Source organism: Myodes glareolus, chromosome 5, assembly GCF_982192425.1.
Source record: "Myodes glareolus chromosome 5, mMyoGla1.1, whole genome shotgun sequence".
Lineage (NCBI taxonomy): Eukaryota > Metazoa > Chordata > Mammalia > Rodentia > Cricetidae > Myodes > Myodes glareolus.
In genome coordinates, this window is record NC_142030.1 from 50,996,994 (window position 1) to 51,017,231 (window position 20,238).

Sequence of the window (20,238 nt, forward strand, 5' to 3'; positions counted from 1 at the left end):
CACTGTGTACCCTCAAGATTGTAATAGTACACAGTACGAATTTAATATACATAGTCAATCTATCCTAAAACACAATCTTTTTTAAAAAAATACGGGTATACTGGTATGACAAATTGAAGTACACTAGAAATATTTCAATAATAAATAATATTTTCAAAAGATTGACACAGAGACAATATCATTCATTTCTAAACAGGACTGGAACGGTGTCCACATTCCTCAGCTTACTCATAAAGGGACCACATTATTGATACTACATGAATACACATGGCAGTTCAACTCCTTCATTTTTTGTGGCTACTATATAAGCATTTAGGTATAAAGTCCTTCTGGGGGGGTCATTTAGACTGTCTTAACATGGTGTCACCTTGGGAACATGCACAAGTCATTTTCAGAGGTAGGTTCCTGAACTCAGCGGTGCTGAGAGAACAACAGTATTCAACCCTGGGATAGAGTTAGATGGCTCAGTGTTTGCTGCCAAGCCTCACTGTGTAACTTGTACCCAAAGAAACCACAAAGTTATCCTATGACCTACACATACACACACACACACACACACACATGCACACACACACAAAAATAAAATAAAATATTTTAATATTTCATAATCTAGAGATGTTCACCAAAGTCCACCAAAATACTCTACCAAAACTGCGACCTTCAGAATCAATTTAAAACTCAAATATGAACCTGTTCATGCACATTTTCAAATGTCCCAACTAGAGCCAAATGAAATTTTCACAACTGATGCCACCTGACACCAAGGCAGTGATGGACAAAGACTTCATCTCCCTGGTAAGCTTGTTGACAGGTCAAGAAACCCCTCACACACGTAGTCAGGTCCTCTCCTGATGCTCACTGGTGCCTATCGACTTTATAAACCATGGAGCCTTCTCTGGCGAGATGATGCCAAAAAAAAAAAAAAAATAGAATAAAGGTTTTTTGTTTTTAGTTTTCTGTTTTCTAAGAAAAGAGAAACTCAAAAGGAAAACAACAGAAAAATACAGTTCACAAAACTTCTTTTAAACAATTAGAGAGAAAAAGCCAAATTTGACTAACTGTGGAAAACCCATGCATCTGGCACCAAATTTGCTTTTAAATAGGAAGCCAGTAAATGCTGGACCATGTGGTTCTGGCTCACCCTCGATCTTGTAGCCAAAGATCAAACGAACAAACAAACAAGCAAATAAAACACCAACCCCTCAGAAGGCACAGTCTTGCCTACAAGTTCCTCCCTACCTCGAGGTCCCTTCTACCCTAAAACAATGAGTTAAGAACATAGAAAAAAAAGGATTACTCATAGTTTCTAGTCAATGAAATAAAAGTCTAAAGAACAGCGCAAACATAGAACAAAGACAACGATGACACATTTTGATAGGATTAAGTTCAAGGTTTTGAAATCATTATAACCAACCCATCAGTCTCCTCCACATTCTCTCATTTTAAATGAAGTGTGATGTCATCTTCCGTCACCCTGGCAACACCCTAGATGCTTCATTCTACTTCCTCTTCTATGTCCACCAGTAATGGAGTCCTCTGGGCTCTTTCCTCTTACTTCTCGAAGCTCCCATGCTAAGCCTCCACAAGATTAACGAGGCTTCATCTCCACCCTCTCTGGGGTCTGTCATGATAGCCTGACACCTGGCATACAGTGAACAGTTCAAAACAGAGCAGGAAAAAAAAAAAACTGACTTATAGGCTATATAGCCACAATAACAGGGGTGTGTAGAAGTTCACTGTAGATAAAAAAAGAGGCTAGGTGCCATGGGAGAGGCGAATCAAAGCTGAGGAAACAGACAAAAGTGGCCTCTGAGCTGGGGACCCAAGGTTGACTACATTCCTGCCCAACTTCAACATGTTTCAGCCAATCAGGAGCTATCCACTGGGGGAGGGGGAGGAAGTCATCCTGGGAAACTACTCCCTGAAGAGGCTCTGTAGGGGGCCTCAGGAGAGCAGTAAATAATACAGCAATATTAACATTAAACCTCCACGTTCTACAGCGCCTTCCATTCTTCCAACGACAAAAGCAGCCTTCTGTAGGCATGAGTATTTTGATTTACCCTGTACAGACATTCTTAAAAATAGGCATGGAAATGTAATTTTAAAGAAGTTAATTATAACCTCGGTTCACAGGGGAGCTCGTTACTTAAAGGGCTCCAACTGCAAAGTCTTTTGTGCATCACCCACTCTTTGATCTGAATACCAGAGCCCGTTAGTGAGCCGTGAGGCGTGGGCTCTAGAGCAGAGACTCTCATGTATCAGGTCCATCCGTCTGTCCAGATAAAACCTGGACACTAAAGCCTGACCTAGAGACACACGCCTATAATCCCAGGACCCAGGAAGATGAAGCATTGCCAATTCAAAGCTGGCTTGGGCTGTGTGGTGAGACCCTGTCTCATAAAGAGGCATTGAATCTGTCCTCAAAACCTGTATACTTAGCTAGGGAAATGAGACTCATATCTACATAGAGAGAGAAATGTGTTCAAAGAGAAGGGTATAATGAAGAACCTCAAGAATGGGTCTTCAGGTCCAACCTAAAAACCCCAAATCCATGTGGATACTGAGATGCCCAAAACATGAACCTCACATCTAAATCATCCGTAAGGTCAGTCCTTCATCTCCATCTTACAGGTAATTAAAAAGGTCTTAGCTATCCTCTGACCAAAAAGGCAGAAGTGATGCCTGCTAGAATATCCCTGTCTGACCTTCAACTTGTCCAAGGACACTGCTTCCCATGGGGAATGTTGGCAACTACGTGTTTTGATTTTGGATTCCTCTGAAGATGGGCACCACTCCCACCCGAGACCGATTCACACAATTTCTTTATACACCACAGAAACGACTGGAGGTGTGGAAAGTCCGGGGTTGGAGACCACACAGCATGCCTTCCTTCCGGTGTTTGGAAGGGAGAACACAGACACGCAGGTTGATAAGGAAGCTTCATAGTTCCTCCTGGACTCGATTCAGGCTTGTCTCTTATTTCTCTTCCCAGCAACTACGACCGACCCAACATATGGTATTTTTCATGTAAAAACTACAGAAGTTCTGGCCCAGCTCCAAAATTCTTAAACTACCATCACTTGAAGTTACAGGAAAAAATTCTGTTTCTTAGCAGGTTATAATACAGAAGACAAATCGTGTTAATATTTCCAGTAAGACACATGAGAGAACCGCATTTTCCCTCTGGTATACGTAATCCTTCATGAAATTCTTCCTTACCTGTAAGGAAAAAAAAATATAAAGACCAAAAGCCTCTAGAAATGGCACGATCTCTCCTCGAAGGTAACCTTACCACCCAACATCTGTCCCTCACTTTTGATGGATGAAGTTTCCACCTGGATATAGACATTGTGCCCCTTTGCTACAGTATCTCAAACAATAGTCAGAGGGGGAACTCCATCTCTGGATGACTACAATCAGAGAACAGGCGGACTCCTCCACCGACAGTCCTGTACGCTGACATTCTAGATGTCTGATAAGTATGTCGAAGGACAACTTACACATCAACTATAAACAGGGATCTGTAGTACAGCAAAAGAATCAGTAGAACTCAAATAACTATGCCTACTCTCGAGTGGAAGCTGAAAGGTCCCCATTCGACGAATGAAGTACAGTAGTGACTCTGCCTAAGAACATGCGAGCGCCAGCTGAAAACTTGAACTCTGTGAAGTGGCTACCTCGGACAGCATGGGAACTGAACCGTACCCCCATACAGCAAATGATGGAACCCCACGCATGTTTCCTTCACCAATTTCGAAACGCAACCCACCTCCATCATCTTGTCTCTTCCACACCCTTTCCTTAGAAAGGAAAATGCAAGCGCCACCCTGAAGGCATGCTGAAGTCTGTGAGGACAAAGAGGAGCCCAAGGAAATCTAAGCCGTCTTTATCACGCCTGGGTAGCTCCAGATTAGACTCAGGTCAGGCTCCACCACACATACATGTGAGTATGTGCACATAGGCATGTCAACCTCACACACAATAGTTCTCTCTATACATATTATTAAATATAAATACACACACACACGTTAATTCTTAGCAGAGAAGCTGTAGTGAACCTCCACAGACAACACACAAAGTAATGAGTGTGGTCGTCTTACAGTAAAGCCTGAAGCACAAACTCAGGCTGAAGCCTGCAGCTTCTCCACCTCTGAACTCAATGATGCTTTCTACAAACCTCATTAGAAATTCACAAAGGCGAAACATGTAAATTTGCCCATGCCTGTCTCAGCTCCTTCGCCCTCAGTACTATCTAGCGATTCCTGGAAAGCCTGGCTGCTCGGGGAGACTTTCAGAAACACCAACAAGTAATGCAGAAACAGAGTCAAGAGCAGCGAGTAGAGTCGGTACATGAGGACACGGACTGCGCTAACATAAGCTGTGCCCCGGCTCACGGCACATGTAGAACACACGCAGAACACCCCGGCAGGGAAAGGCCGCTCGTTATTCCAGTTTCCCAGAAGGAAAGTCGAGGCTCTGAGCGATGAAAAGTCTCTCCAAAATCAGATGCACTGTAACAGGATCTGACACAGGTCTATACGGCAGGACAAATTTATAGTCTACGCGCTACCCCAACAAATGGTAACGTCCTGTGAGAAACTAAATGGATTACAGAATTAGAGGCATGGTGTTCAGATCTGGTCCATTAGACTGATCTTTCGGACATGGCCTAAATTTAAAAAAAAAAAAAAAATGCCTCACAACAAAGAGTCTTTCTTTTCTCAAGTTCACATTCTAAGCTTCACTGACACCTCAAAGGTATAGGCTGGAATGGGACTAACACAGTCCGTACCAGCCTGCAGTGTGGAAACTCTGCAGATGCCAAGTCTCACTGATTCCTGTCCTTCCTGTATCCATCAGGAGCTACGGGGCAGCCTCTCTGATGAACCCCAAATCTGGTTGACATGAGAACCAATACAGAGCTCGCTTGACAGAAGAACCACCCTGATATCATTAGGGAAGTGGTTTCAATGTACGAAGAATGTACACAGGATGAGCACCCCAACTCAAAAGTTCTGAACTGTTGGGGTACTGACATGGAGAACAAGTGGATGATCCCACAACCAACCTTAAGAGGTGGGTGGCAGTTCAAACCCTAAATGCTATTAAAGTCATTGCATAAAATTACCTTTGGGTGTTAGGTATAGCAATACACAATACCCTGTTAGGACTTGGGCTCTGTCCCTGAGACATTTTAAAAAGCAAACAGCTAACATCTCAAAGTCCGCTGGCCCCAACAATTCCAGGTGAGTTTCTCAGGTCATACAGGAACCCCATATCCTTCTTCTTCCTCCTCCCAACTGATTTTCATTACCCCTGGCAAGCGGCTTGACTCTTCCAAACTGGTCATATCCATCCCAAGGTTCTTCATGGTCTGCTGTGAATTAACTCAGGGGAGGGGGAGGGGTGTCTCAGATTTATTAAAACAAGAATTGACAAACTAAAGCCTGTGAACATTACCCAGCTGACTACCTGTGAGGACAAATGCTTCTGAAGACCTGCAAATGCTCAATTTAAACAAAAACAAGTAAAACAAATTCCAAAGAAAGTATTTTCTTGCAATATAAAAATTATATAAGGTTCAAGTTCCAGTACTCATGAACAGTTTTATCACAGCATACCCAGGCTCTCCAGTGTCACCTATGGTTGCTCTGGTGACAAGCTGGCAGGGCTAAGTACTGTAGCAAAGACCCTGTGTCCTGAAAAAGTCTAGAATGTTTATGATCTAGATCTTCCCAGATGGGTGTAAATAAAGCAATCCCTCAACCTGAACTCTCAGCCTTCAGCTGGAGGCAGAACTCAAACCCAGACACACACACACACTGTAACACCTAAAGATGCGACAGGGCCCACCACAGGCAAGGACGTCCATCAATAATGGCGCTATTCCCCAGATGTGCCACACATGCACGGCCCCTCTCCTGAATAATGGCAGAAGTTCTGCTTCTTCACCGCCATTTGCACAGATGTCCTGTAACTTCCAATTTCCTGCCTAAGTGCATTATTATTCTAAATTGATGAACTGTAAATAATGGGCCACTTTACGCCTCTTCATGACAGATACCACAGCCACAGAGCACACAATGATAAATTTTCTTCGCATGTCTTGGCAAGAGGCTGTATGTATGTAATTTTGGCCACCATCTCCCAATTTCCTTCATTTATCAGAAAATGGTGACAAAAGGCTCTAATTAGATAATTCTAATCACAAAGAGGGAGGTGTGATGGAAGACTTCACCATCACAGTCTGTGACAAGCCAAACAAAACAGATCTGGCCATTCTCCCTGCAGGGGCAGGAGATTTATCAGCAGACAAGAGAATGCAAACCGCCACCAGATAAGGGGTAATTAAAGATCAGGCTATACATTTTACACTGACATAAATTTAACAAGATTTGCAGGTGGAAATTGGGGATTGAGGAGGAAGCCCTGGTTCTGAAGAGAATCACAGCAGCTTCATATGCAACAACACGGTATAATACACACATTCATTAGGAAGAATAATCGCCGCACCTCCAAGCTCTTTCCGACAAGGAACGTGAATTATTCAGTACCCCAGTAATTTCAAAGCGGTCTGTCTTTTTCAAGTATTCCTCCTTAATTTGTTATGATCTGATTTCAACAAGTTGGTGAGTTTCCTCATCTCTTTTAAAAATAACAAACCACCTAGCTCCTCGTTTTTTTTTGTTTTGTTTTTTTGTTTTGTTTTTTTTAGTTAAGTGAAAGGAGAACAATCCAGAAAGGTTTCTACATGCAAGAAAACTAGCTCTGATGTAATATACACTAAAACTGTTAGCAATGCTACCCATGTTACTGTCTCAAACGTGCAAAGTAAAACTGGGCTCGGTACACGGCAGGGAGAGGCAATAGGCTCAACCACAAGACTTAGAAATAAAGCTGCGTTCTTGGATGATGGCTTAGGAGAAAATCCACGAGCTACTGAATGCTGTATCATGTTCGGTGGACATTAAGGGCACCACAACACCCTCAAGGCAACACTCTGTCTCTCAAAGAGTTACATGTCTGGTACAGTGACTTCTTAACAAGGTAATTTCAGGGACCAACACTTTGAGGACGGGGCGCAGTGGGAAAACATAAAAAGAGCGGGATTCAACGTTTCAAGTTTTAACAAAGCCAAACCTGCCTGACCAAAGAAGGATCAGGTTTAACAAAGCCAAACCTGCCTGACCAAAGAAGGATCAGACGAAATCCTGATGCTCCTGTCTTCCAGGACACTGACCAACTTAGGAGGACTCACCCGAGTATGCCCAGTACGGGTCTCCGGACGCCTTCCGCCTGCGGATCTGCACGGAGCTGCCCTGTCTGCTCTCCTGCAAAGCTCCCACATAGCCTTCAGTCAATGCTGGAAGAGAGGGAGAACACAGTCAGTTATCACGCTGAGGTGGATGCGGGGCACAGGGAAGATGCTCAGCTGCGTGCAGTAGAGGTAGTCACAGAAGCACAGGTCTTAGAAGCTGTCCGAACAGAACCCCAGTTTTGTCTTGTTGCACAGTGCCTGTGCCTGTCCTCGCAACAGTTGGCTGGGGCAGGAAGATTGCCTCCTATCCTAGGCTGGCAGGGCTACAAAGTAAGAGCCTGTCTCAAAAGAAACTAGAGAAAAGCCCAAAGCAAGACATTATCATATTAATGCTTAATATAATCAATATTATCATATATGATAATTATTAATATTAATTATTAATATAACAATTAATCACATCTATGTGATTTTGTGTTTGAATTTAGTTTGCAGTTGGTTTGGTTGTTCATTTTGAGACAGTGTCACCCTGTAGCCCAGGCTGACCTGCAAGTAACCTTGTAGATCAGGCTAGCCTCAAATGCCCATCCAACCTCCTACTCCACCCTCTCAGCTGGGATTACAGGGATAAACCCCAGCCGAACCTTCACTAGGCACAGTATTTACCCAGTGCAGTAAACATGCACACAAGGGTTCCAGTGGAAGAAAAAAGCTTCAAGCAAAAAGATGACTTGCACTTGCCTAAGGTCCAATGAAATTTGACCCGAAATGTGTGCTTTGGTTTCTAAGTATCTGAATAAAAGTGTGTTTTGGGTATAAAAGTCTCCAGGGCACAAGTGCTCTTCACTGTGTTTGTTACAGGTATATGGGGGTTGGGGGGTTGGGGGGAGGGTCCAAGTGCAGAGACACTCACTAGGCTTCAGCACCACAAAGCACATAGCAGATCTGAGAGCCAAACAGAAGCACTGAAACCAGGGCCTCTGCCCCGCAAAGCACAGACATGCACTGGAGACTCCTCCAGGTCCACACCCTTAGGCCCACAGGTGTTATGCCATAGTACAGAGGACAGCAGAGCACACAACCTTCCACTGCCAATACTCATACTATGGCGTAACAGTGACACACTGTTGAAACCTCAAAGAAGTCCAATCCACCCAAGAAAATCAAAAGGATTCTTTACTGCCACGGAGAGTTCCCATGTGTGCACTAGAGCCTTCAAAGCCCTCCCCCAACCCCCACCCCACCTGCATCCTCTCCATCGAATGCAAATTGCCTCCAGTGATGAGCCTACGCCTAAATGCACAGATGTGTACAAGGATAAACATCACAGGTGCCCCGATTCCCAAACAATACACACCACCCGCCTATATTAATACTCAAAGGCACCCAAACAAAATCAAGTCTACTTTCAGGAAGCAAAGAAAATGGTCAGGAGACACATCCATTGGCTCTGGGATGCAGACAGGAACGCCATATGACGGTACATTTTCTACTGTGATTGGTCGGCGATGGGGGCACGAGGGTGTTAGCTTGGATGAGAAGGAAGCTGCCAATAACAAACTCTGCAACTGTGAGAACTAGTTTCAGACCCACAGCCAGGGCTGGACCACAGATGCTCCCAATATGCCATGAATATCTGGCCACTCGCCATCTCAGCCATCAGCTCTGCAGGTGAGCCGCGCAGAGCGTGCATGAGTTGCAAGCTCTCACCTAAGATCGAAACCACAGCATCTGCTCCCCGGCTCTCTCATGACTCTCTCACACTGGACAGTTCATATTTTGGGGCATGTGTCAAGATTTTAATGTGTTGCCTGCTTACTGTGCTTCACCTAGTGCCTTTCTGTTTGTATCAGGACAAGGGGTACAGTAGCATCTTGACAATGTGACGGATAAAAGCCAAGACTATAGGGGGTCTTTGGTATGACCTAAGTTTACTTGCGTGTGAAATAAGGGCCCCTTCAGGAGACAACAGGACTTACTGGGAGCAGAGCACCTAGCTCAGCCCCAAGCCCAACAGAACAAATGATTCGGGAATTTACTTTTCCTAACTGACCTCTTGCTGGACGCAGAAGAACCTGCAGGAAGCTAACTGTCTAGAATGCATGAAGGTGTGACCAACAGGTTGGTGGACTGCCACAGCTGTAGCCCATGAAGTTGATTTTTGGTTTGTGCTTGTTGAAAAACAAGGTCACATGTAGCTCGAGACGGCCTTGAACTATCAGCGCCCTTGATGCCATGCCCCCAGTCTAAGGATAACAAGCGTGTACTTCAACACACCCAACTCACTGGGTAATGGAGACTAAACTCTGCGTGTGCTAGACAAGAGCTCTACCTCCTTAGCTTCATCCTCAGGCCCACATTCAAGTGACTTCCACGTTCCCCCCCCCCCTTTCTCTATAACTGATGGCTGAGCTCGCAGGGGGATGGTTTCTCAGAACTTGTTCTGGGTGTTTATTAGGTTCGCAGACCATTTTTCATTTTCTTCTGCTCCAGTGTACTCGACTCAATTTAAATTGAACTGTTTGAGAGATGTTTTCCCTCAGCACCCTCTCAATAAGAATTTGCTCCATAGCCATTGTTTCTGTAGCAATCACAGCCCATTCCCTTTACCCACAGCAATCCAGCCATCTTTCTCCTCCCAGCACATGGCTTGCCCTCTTCTGACTTAAGCCACCGAGTCCCCAAACACCAGCATCCTGAAAATCCCCATGATGAAATCAGGTACAAGGGTATCAGCCAGTCTTCCTTGCTTATGGAAGTGCTAGGCATAATGTGTCCATGAAGATGTTGGGACAACACCTAACAACGGGTAGGGCGGGCTAAGGACCAAGTATGGGATCAGCAAAAGTTGCAATAATAACAAAACTTGGAGCTAAGGGAGGAGGCAGACTGCACAGACCAATTCTTTTGACAGCATTAAGCCCTGGCCAGCACCAACGGGAAGCTAGAGAGGAGAGATGGAGAGTTACAGTGAACAGATTAGAATGTAAAACTCTTGTCTTCTGTCACCTGTGCGCGCGCGCGCGTGCGTGTGTGTGTGTGTGTGTGTGTGTGTGTGTGTGTACAGCCAAAAGTCACCTTCTGCCTCCACTGACCCACTTTTAGGACCACTGCTCACCTACCAGAAAGCAAACACTGAAAATGCAAAGAAGGATGGGAAGGACCTGAGAATCCCAGAGGAAGGCCTTTGGAGAGGTGATTTGAAATGACCAGGGAAGCAAAGACTCCATCATTGGACGTCACGTTCTTTTCAACAGACGACCAGCTCATTAAAAGTAACTATATTTACTATTCCTTTCCACTGTGGCAGCCATGTGTGATTCCTTATCCCACCTCCAGATAAGGACAGAACTGTGTATTGACGACACCTGTATAAACTAAGGAAGACAATCTAAAGCCCTCACCGCAAATCTTCCAATCAAAGACGAGATGGTTTTTAAATGTATTTTTAAAACTATTTGAATAGCAGTCAAGATATATATACTGTATATAAAGCAACTTCCTATTTGATTAAAGGAACAGAGGCTTGCACACGGTAACAGTCTCTGGCTCCCAAGGAAAGCTAGAGTCAGCAACGCCAAATTCAATCAATTCTAATACTCTGTCCTCTCCTCAGCTCCAGCAGTCGAGCGGCCGCAGCATGGGATGCTATGGTATGGCTATGAATCATGCTATTGATTTTCAATATCTTCTGTGCAGAAAATTAAATTATGCAAATGCATGCCTTTACGGATCCTTACCTTAATGTGAAATTGCATCCTTGCTTATGTCAGCAACTTAATTACACAATTAAAAATGGAGCGTGCTTATATGAAAATGTGTGGTTTCACCCTTCGGAACAGACAATACGCATAAATCTGCCTATGGCTATTACTTGAATAACAAGAAGGAGGAGATGGTGTTACACAAACATAAACTCTAGCAAGTTCTACAACCGAGCCCCCCATGGTTTAGGGGTATGAAGTCATTTGTCAGCTGGAAGCATAGAAGGGCCTTTTGTTGTGTTATATATAAAGTTCCAAATTGTTGGAGCCATTGTATACAACACAGAAAAGCCCGATACATTATGTGTACACCGATACATTATGTTTTTGAAAGAGGTTGACTCTAATGTCATTTTAAGAAGCACATTCATATCCTCAACGGGCTAGCAAACCTGGGCAGAGGGAATTTCAAACTCAAGCTGTGTTCAAGAGTCTTGAGTAGCTAATCATCGAATGATTAGGAAGGACAAATCCAGCTACTCCCCTCATCGCAGTCTACCAGTCCTGACAAGATGAAAGCGGAGCGTTAAAACCCAACAATATTAACTAGCCAATGATGCTTCCCTCTCACTCAGCAGGAGGAATCTTAAGTCACTTGGTTGCTAGGCAGAGCGCCAAATGAGTGGCAGGAGTTTCCAGACACGCTCTCTCCTCTCAGAACTTCTACGGAGCCTACCTCATTTCCAGCCTAAAGTGAAGAAGATATAAATGTTTCAGACCCAAAGGCCCAATCTCTTCCTATAAAAATATCCTATGAGTTACCTGTTGCTGAAGACATCAACGCAACAGTTTCCTGTGTGCATGATTTAATTTCCCAGAGCTACTGGACACAGTTTACGAGAATAAATGTTTGTATTATGGGACTCTAAAAGCAGATGCATTACCCATCTCCTAACTGCATCTTTAGGAGGGTTCTGTTACCCAGAGCTTCACAGAAACTTGGTCTTAGGAGAAGGAACTTTAAATTTCAGTAACTCCCCTGTGTGTGTTTGCGTATGAACATTTTTGTGCACTCATTAAGTAATATTTTGACACAAATAACTTATTATTTTTAACTTGTAATTATTTTTGTAGGGGAGCGGGTGCCATGAGTGTATGTAGGTGCCTGCAAAGGCCAGAAAGGAGTACCACAAACCCCTAGAACCAGTTATGATAAGCAGTGGTCAATCACCCGTCTTGGACACTGGGAACCACATTTGTGTCCTCTGCAAGAGCCGGGAGCGGTCCTAACCACCATCTCTCCAGCCCCAAATGTCTTCTTCAGTTTCACTATTAGAGAGAAGCAAGTGTCTCCAAAATGATGCGAGGTAGGAATCAAGATGGATTCCTTTAATCCCAGTAATGGGGAGGCAGAGCCAGGCAGGCCGGCCAGTGTTACACAGTGAGATCCTGCCTTAAAAACAGGAAGAAGGGAGGGAGGGAGGAAGGAAGGGAAGAAAGAAAGAGAAGGAAGGGGGGGGGAGAGAGAGAGAGAGAGTCAAGTTATCATACACAGCTGCTTTTCTTCACAACCTGGAAAGGCATGGCTAAAAGTACAAAGCACCTGAAGTCTTTTCTGGCCACAAGAGCAGTTTGAATATGAAAATAATCATTTGCATATTCATTTGTAAATGAAAAATGGAGGTCTGAGATGCCCACCAAGGAAGAAAGGATTTCAGAGGAGATGCTGCTTAGTTCTCCAGGATCGGTTATACTCCCAGCTTGAACCAATAATGCCCACTTCATCTGCTAACTCATGATCTGAAATATTCTGACGTGAAATCAAGTCGCCCCCCACTTCTCTCTCTCTCTCTCTCTCTCTCTCTCTCTCTCTCTCTCTCTCTCTCGTTTGTGTGTGCGCACACACAAATACAAGACGTCTGTGTGTTGGAGGCTTATTCCTTAACCCCGATATCCGATCTTAAAGAGGTGACTGGACCATGGAGACACCCACTCCATCAATAGATGGAACCATGCTTGGCTTTATAGCTAAAAGGACTAGCAGGAAGTAGGGCCTGACTGAAAATATTAGGCATGCTTTTGATAGGAATTTTGTGTCTCCGACTTCTGGTCTCTCTCCCTGCTTCCTGGATGCCACGAAGTGAGTGGCTTTGCCCTTCCAATATGAAGTTTTTCTCCTCCCAGTCCAGGAAGAGGAGAGTCAGCTGCCCACGGACATATAACCTCTGAAACCAGAAATGAACATTAATCTTTCTTCCTTTCAAATTTTGTCTCAGAAATCTGTCACAACAATGAAAAATTAACTAATATCATTAATAATCACATAAGGTTACACAGCAGTAGAAACTAATTTGGTTTACCATAAGAACATTCCAAACACCTTCTGAAACATGCTGATTGACCTAGTACCCCGTCGATGAAAGTATTTTTCCCTACCTAGGTGCCTACCTAATTCTAGGACATTCCAAAAGGTGTGGGTGGTCTGGGAGAAGATATTTTTATTAAAAATTGAAAACATCCTCCAGGCAATGGTGGGGCACATCTTTAATCCCAGCACTTGGGAGACAGAGGCAGGCAGATCTCTGTGAATTCAAGGCCAGCCTAGAAACAACAACAACAAACAAATTAGAAGAAAAATTGAGTGCGGTACAATGAAAATGACACATGAGGGACAAGAAGGCAGCCTAGCTCCTCCCCCTAGCTCCCATGGAAAAAGCCCACGTAAAATCAAGCAATGGACCCTTTCCTTTCTGTGTGAAGAATGCATATTTTTACAGTGGCCAACAAATAGTTAAGCAGGCTGTTTATGTCTATTATAACTCCTCATACAACAAACAAATTAAGGATCCCTCAAGGAGGATGAAACCGGGCACAATTTTCCCTAGATTTTAAAGAACATTTAAGAACATTACACTCCACACAATAGTCTGAAATGAATATATCTTTATCTTCTTTGTGTCTACAATGAGCAAATGTATCAAATTATAGTTAAAGGTAATTAAATATTCTGACGAGGCTCAGATTTCCTTTGTGCTACATTTCAATTAATTGTGGTGAGATGTACTTTGTGAGTGTCCCAAAAAGCAGAATCAAGAAGTGTGCCTCTCTCTGAGCAGCCACAGTACCTCAGCCTGCCGTAGAGTTGTGTGATACTGAACTAACCACAAATACAATGGATCTTATTACAGCAGATTGTCTATTTCACCATATTCAAATGCACCTATTGTCCTAACTACAAAGAATTGTTTTTCATTATCTAACATGATAAAGAGACCTAGCATAGGGCCATGGTTTCTTTTGAAGTAAAATAAACCATCAGAACTCAGAAGTAATTCTAGGGAACAAAGGATCACACGGTAGTGGTAGGTCCTACTGGGCAATGAAGACACAAAACAGCCTCAGGAAACTGGAATAAAATAGAGGCGCAAAAGTCTGAACAACTATAACATAGCGTGATTCCAAAAGGCAGGATCTGTTGTCGTTTAAATCAAGACTAGAAAAATTAGAGCCACCCCCTCTGCTATAATTAACTCCACCATAGTTTGAGAAGTTCAGAAACTAAAAACACTTCCGAAAAGGTCTGAGGCACACATGGCACACTTCAAAAGCTGACTCTTCCCACAGCTTAATAACCCCTTGCAAAGAAAATCCGAAAGAGACAGTTCCCTGCCACAGACACACAATCCTGAAAAAGAAAGACTCGGTTCCTGGCTTCAAAGACTTCATGGCGCCGGTCAGAGGTGAAGTGAACAGCACTTTGGGCCTGTTTTAGAATAATAAATACCCTTTGGCTCCCAAAGAATTGAGTCTTGCAAGGTTTGTAAAATAAGAAAATGAAGGCTTGTCAAGGTAGCATCGTGGTCACATTCAACCTGACAGTGAGGTACAAGGATTTTTATCATCTTGCGTGTCTTTACAAAATTTTAGTGATCCACAAGATAGCAAATACAACCAAGAGTTTATTCAGTGGTAGCCACCAAGCTGAGCAGCTGCCCACCTAGATGTTTTACTTCACCAAGTGTGTGTGTCTGTGTGTATGTGTGTGTGGGGGGGGGGAGGTGCGCGTGTGTGGCCATCTGTCCATCCAAGGTGGGAAAACTCAGGAAAGAAGTCTGATAGGCGTGCTTCTCTAAATGTAACAGTTTATTCCCAACAACAACATGATGTATGCCGAGTAGGCCCCTGTTTGGAGAAGCGCTTTGAGATAGGAGCTCATTGCACCTCCATCTCCCCTGACCAGTTTTTATTCTGACATAGTGTTCCCATGGCCATTTGAATTTGCAATCACAGCCCAGACCATCAGAAGCTACTTACTAAATACCCTACTGATACAAAGCAGGCACTATTAAAAAATTATTAGTACAGGGTCTGGGGAGACGGCTCAGTGGTTAAGAGCACTGGCTCTTTCTTCCAGAGGTCCTGAGTTCAATTCCCAGCAACCATGTGGTAACTGGTAATCATCTAGTGTGAGATCTGGTGCCCTCTTCTGGCCTGCAGGCATACATGCATACAGAACACTATATAGGAGGGAGGGAGGGAGGGAAGGAGGGAGGAAGGGAGGGAGGGAGACAGATGAGTACAGTGGCTCATGGAAGTGATGCAGTGGAAACCCTATGGTCTAGAAAAAAAGTAACTTAGAAAAAGCTAAGTTACTTGTTCAAGGATACACAGCCTGAAAGCAGGCACTATCTCCAAGCCTTTAGAGGTGACACTAGATTATAATTCTTGTTTTCTTTTTCCTCTGCCTAATGCTAGAGATGGACCCAGGACCTCACATATCCTCGGCAAGAGCTCTACTACCTTCTCAGTTCTTGCACTATCTTTCACAAAATTGCATTTGGGGCACCATAAGGTATCTGGGTTAACAGTGAGGCCATTTGCTCAAAGTGAAGGAAAAAAAAAAAAAACATCTACAAGACTACAAGAGCCTCAAAAACTAAAAATGGAACCATTTCAAAAGAACTGAGTGTCTGGGCTACTTTTCCTACTCCTGTTGGCAGCAAGGATAAAAGCCTGCTCCTGATAGAACTCAGAAAATGGAGAGTGACTTCTCTATCATGCTGGGGAGAAGAGCCAATTACAACTGTGCAAACATTACTTACTGCCTATAAGAAGACAGTCACCCATGCCAGATACAAATCAGCACGGTTACAATGTGTCTCTAGGGGGGAAACAGACAGAAAGAAAGTGATACATTGGCTAATAAATTCTCTTCATTCCATTCTCTTAAAATGCGTAATTCTTACTTCTTAACATAATTTTTATTTACCAGAAATATTCTCCATAACGTAGCCTTTTGATGTAGTCAGATTAGCTATATATGTACATATTATCAGTGAGGTAGGAAAATGGGTTTCATAGAGAGCAAAAGTCCTATGATGTAAAATCAAAAAACAGACACGTGGCTTAGCACCCATTTGAAAATGACATCATATCCACTAACTCTAGCAAAACATGCCAACAGTAAGCAAGTAATTCACAATTCTGGCACACGGTGACTAGTGCCTGCTATTACTGTTAAAATGCCTCCCGATTTTCACATGTTTGGAAACGTAACTCGCAAGTTCCTATAGTACTGGTGTTAGGAGCTGGGATCGTCAGGAGGTAACTGGGTCATTTATATCTGCCTTCATAAATCTGCAATCACCAGCCATCAACAACGAATTCTCATACTTCTCAGTCACCAGAAACAGAGCTAAGGAAACCTTTATTCCTTCTATATCATCTACTCTGTGGAATTCAATTACGCCAACAGGAAGAAATCTAAAATAGAGATTCCCAAGATAACACACATCGCCACCAGGATAACCACCACTAACCACAGATTATACGCACAAAGCCGGCCTGATTTGAGGATCCAGTTCAGAGTGGACGGCAACCATGACACCATTTTGCTAAAGACAACATAGGCAGAACTAATTCATAACATTCTGTTATCATCAGAATCCTGTGACTTCCAGTGCCTGTTATGAGACAGTGTAAAGTCTTGTGTCCTCTTGGAACTTGACTTGGGAACACAGGAAAGTAAGTTAAGAGACACAACACACTACCATGGAAAAGAGAGCAAAGAATATTCTCAGGGTAGCTGGAGAATGGGTATTTTAATTTAGAGCATTCACAGAAAGAGTGGCGGAACCTGAGGCTGGATGATGTCACGGAGGCACAAAGAGAGAAAAAGAAACATGGAAAATTAAGATCACGAAGAGGCTGGCTGCAGAGTCTAGGAAGACTGGCTCACTGGGAAAGGTGCTTGCTATGCAAGCCCGAGGACTTAAGTTCAAACCCCAGCACCTACATAAAATGGTGAGTATGAGCATGCATGCCAATAACCCCAGCACAAAGGATGGGGAGGAGGCAAGAGGATTCCTGGAACTGGTGGGCTGGAAATAAAAAAAAAAAAATGGTGGAAAAAAACAGAGCGAGATACCCCACCCCTTCCACTGGCTTCTATACATGTGGCACACAAGTCCAGTCCTGCACACATGCACATAAGGCTATGTAGACACACAAGAGTCCAGTCTGTCTAAGCCTAGGGAGCTGGGCAGTGGGGGATGACGATGGCGACCACAATGACGATTACTACAAAGGTTAAGAAGACAGGATTCATGTAAGACCTAAAGAAGACTGGGAAGGGTAGGCGAACTCACAAGTGGCAACTTGTGGGTCTTACAGGTGATAGTCTCTGTCAGACAATCTCAGGTCTTTAGACCTCGGGCTTGTAGTGCAATCTCAGGCAGCCGCTGCGATGATCTAACTCTAAGGTGCTTTTACGGATGGAAACTGTAACAATGACTCGGCTGTGTAGCAAATACAGCAGAGGCAGGTGGGCTTGAGCACAAGCAGAACTCACACCTAGCCTCTAGACGGATCACAATACTAAGTGTGCACCGCAGCTGAGGGCTGTGGAGTTCTCCAGAAGCAAATACTGGAGATACGCACTCCCTTGAACAGAAACAGTCCCGGCTGGTTTTTAACTTTACTTAGCTGCTCTTTTCTAGCATTGCAAGTCACCGTTACCCTTTTCACCTGAATGGAGATAGGAAAAAAAAAAACTGCTAAGGGCCTAGGGTTTTGCTGACTGAGTGTTTGCATAGCGTGCAGCAGGTCCTGAGTCAGATATTTACTACAACAAAACAAAGAAGAATAAGCTCATTATGCATCCCAACATTTTAAAAGTTGTAGGCACCAAAGTAGAAACAACTACACAGAAAAGTGAAAGAGAAAGAAACAGAAATGGAGACAGAAGGTTCGGTGGGTGAAGGGGTCTCCAGCCCCGATCACCTGACTTCTAAACCCTGGACCCACATGGAGAAAGGAAGACACGAACTCCAAGTCATCCTCTGGCTCCTCGACACACCATGACATAGTCATGCACATGTGTGCGCATACACATGCACGCACGTATGCACACACACAATTTCCAATCAAAAGTGGAAAGAGGCAATAGTAACACCACTACATTTTTCTAAGTGATATCTGCTACATAAAGCTATACCCTCTTGTATCAAATTGCTTTTTCAACACAGCTACATCCACTGATTAGTCAAGTCCTTGGACCTCAACAGAGAGGCTTCTTGGAATAAAGAGACTGACAGTTGTGGAGTACAGAGTGACTCAAAGCTCAAAGAACAAAAGGAAAAGGAGACAAATATTCCAGGGCCCATGGGGTGATGGGGAAACAGTGTCCTAACATGACCAGACCTCTACACTCATGAACTCATAGTAGATATGGCAGCCTGCTTAAGATGAAGCCAGTCAACATTTCAGCATGGACTGTAGAATGGTGCAGGGTCTCCCCCACCCAACTGCCCAGCTCCTGACAGCTGGTGACTGCAAGGGAAGGAAGAGCCAGTTTTCTTGAGAAATGTGATCCTTGAGAGGTGAACCGTGGTTCAGGAAAAGACCCAATGCACTATTTGGACTCAGTGGTTGGACTTCCGCTTTCTTTTTAAAAGAGGAGGTGATGTTGGGGACGGGGTTTCTGGGAAGAGCTGAAGGAGAGAATACGCACGAATATGATTGAAATATATTGTACACACATATAAAAGATCAGTAAGTATGGTTTTTAAAAAAGCCTATACCCTCATACAAGAAGAGGGGCGACCTGCATGACCCTGAAGCCCAGAGGTTCAAAGCACACTGCTATAGGCTTTATAGGAACGACAGACAGGGTTGCTTGTTTCCAAAGATCTATTTTATGCTTGATGTGTGTGCCTGAGTGTCTGTATGTGCACCACCAGCATGGAGGTGGCATCAGAGCCCAGGAGGGGGCATTGGACCCCTGGAACTAAAGGTGGCTGTGAGCTGTTACATGGGTGCTGGAAATTGAACCTAGGTCCTCTGGAGGAACAAGAAGTGCTCCTAACTGCTGGCTGAGCCATCTCTCCAGGCTCTGGGTAGAGTTTTAAAAACCATTTTGTCACTATTTAAACATGCCTAAGGGCATGGCCTTGGCCTCAATTCTGCCACCCTTAATTAGTCTTGGAATGGTGGCCCATTCTTCCACAACAAGATGTAAGTACATGGAAAGAGAGTCATTTAGATGAAAACTAACTAATACATGAAATCAAGACTATTCATCATAAAGAGGATAATGAAGATTTTATCTTTAGCAGTGGTTCAAGGTTGTGTATAAGTCACATAATAAGAATCCAAAGACAGGGCTGAAGGGATGCCTCAGTGGTTAAGAGCACTGACTGTTCTTCCAGGGGACCCAGGTTCAATTCCCAGAACCCACATGGCAGCTCACAACTGTCTGTAATTCCAGTTCCATGGCAAAACATCAATGTACATTAAAAAAATAAAAAATTAAAAACCAGGGACAATAAGACCTGCTCGGAAATGAATAAATGGTCAACTACAATAGACTCTCTTGGTCTACAGGACCATTTCTCCCTCCCAAAAGTCGAATAAACAGGCCTTTTACTGGCATCTTTTTGTTCAACACATGTAAATCTGTCAATGGCATTTAAAGGGAAAATGAAAACACAAGGAACTGGTTAGCATTGCCAGGCAACCACACTGATGTTGCTAGTTCCAGAGGCCCAAGGTTATAAGTTTATCTGCCTGATCTCCATGTTTCTGAGGTGTTAAGTTGGCTTCTACTCCAGCAAGAAGGAGGCTAGCTTTGTTCTTTTCGAACACAGCAAGAAATCGCCCGAGAAATGCCTTGCATTCTGCTTTGCTTGAAAGGGAGTTATTAACTTGAAATAACACAATACAACTCTCAAGGAAAATAATTTAAAAGAGCTATTAGAATCTTAAATAAAATGATTT

At 43.7% G+C, this 20,238-nt stretch overlaps 1 protein-coding gene across 3 annotated transcripts in view; it reads right to left on the bottom strand.

Annotated features, from left to right (window-relative positions):
* Ptprg (protein tyrosine phosphatase receptor type G) overlaps nucleotides 1–20,238 on the bottom strand; it is a 674,545-nt gene that overhangs the window by 496,887 nt on the left and 157,420 nt on the right. For all 3 annotated transcript variants that reach the window (XM_048420806.3, XM_048420808.3, XM_085687941.2), the window contains exon 2: nucleotides 7,259–7,363. In XM_048420806.3, coding sequence (XP_048276763.1) covers nucleotides 7,259–7,363 — 105 coding nt within the window. The remainder of the gene's footprint in view (nucleotides 1–7,258; nucleotides 7,364–20,238) is intronic.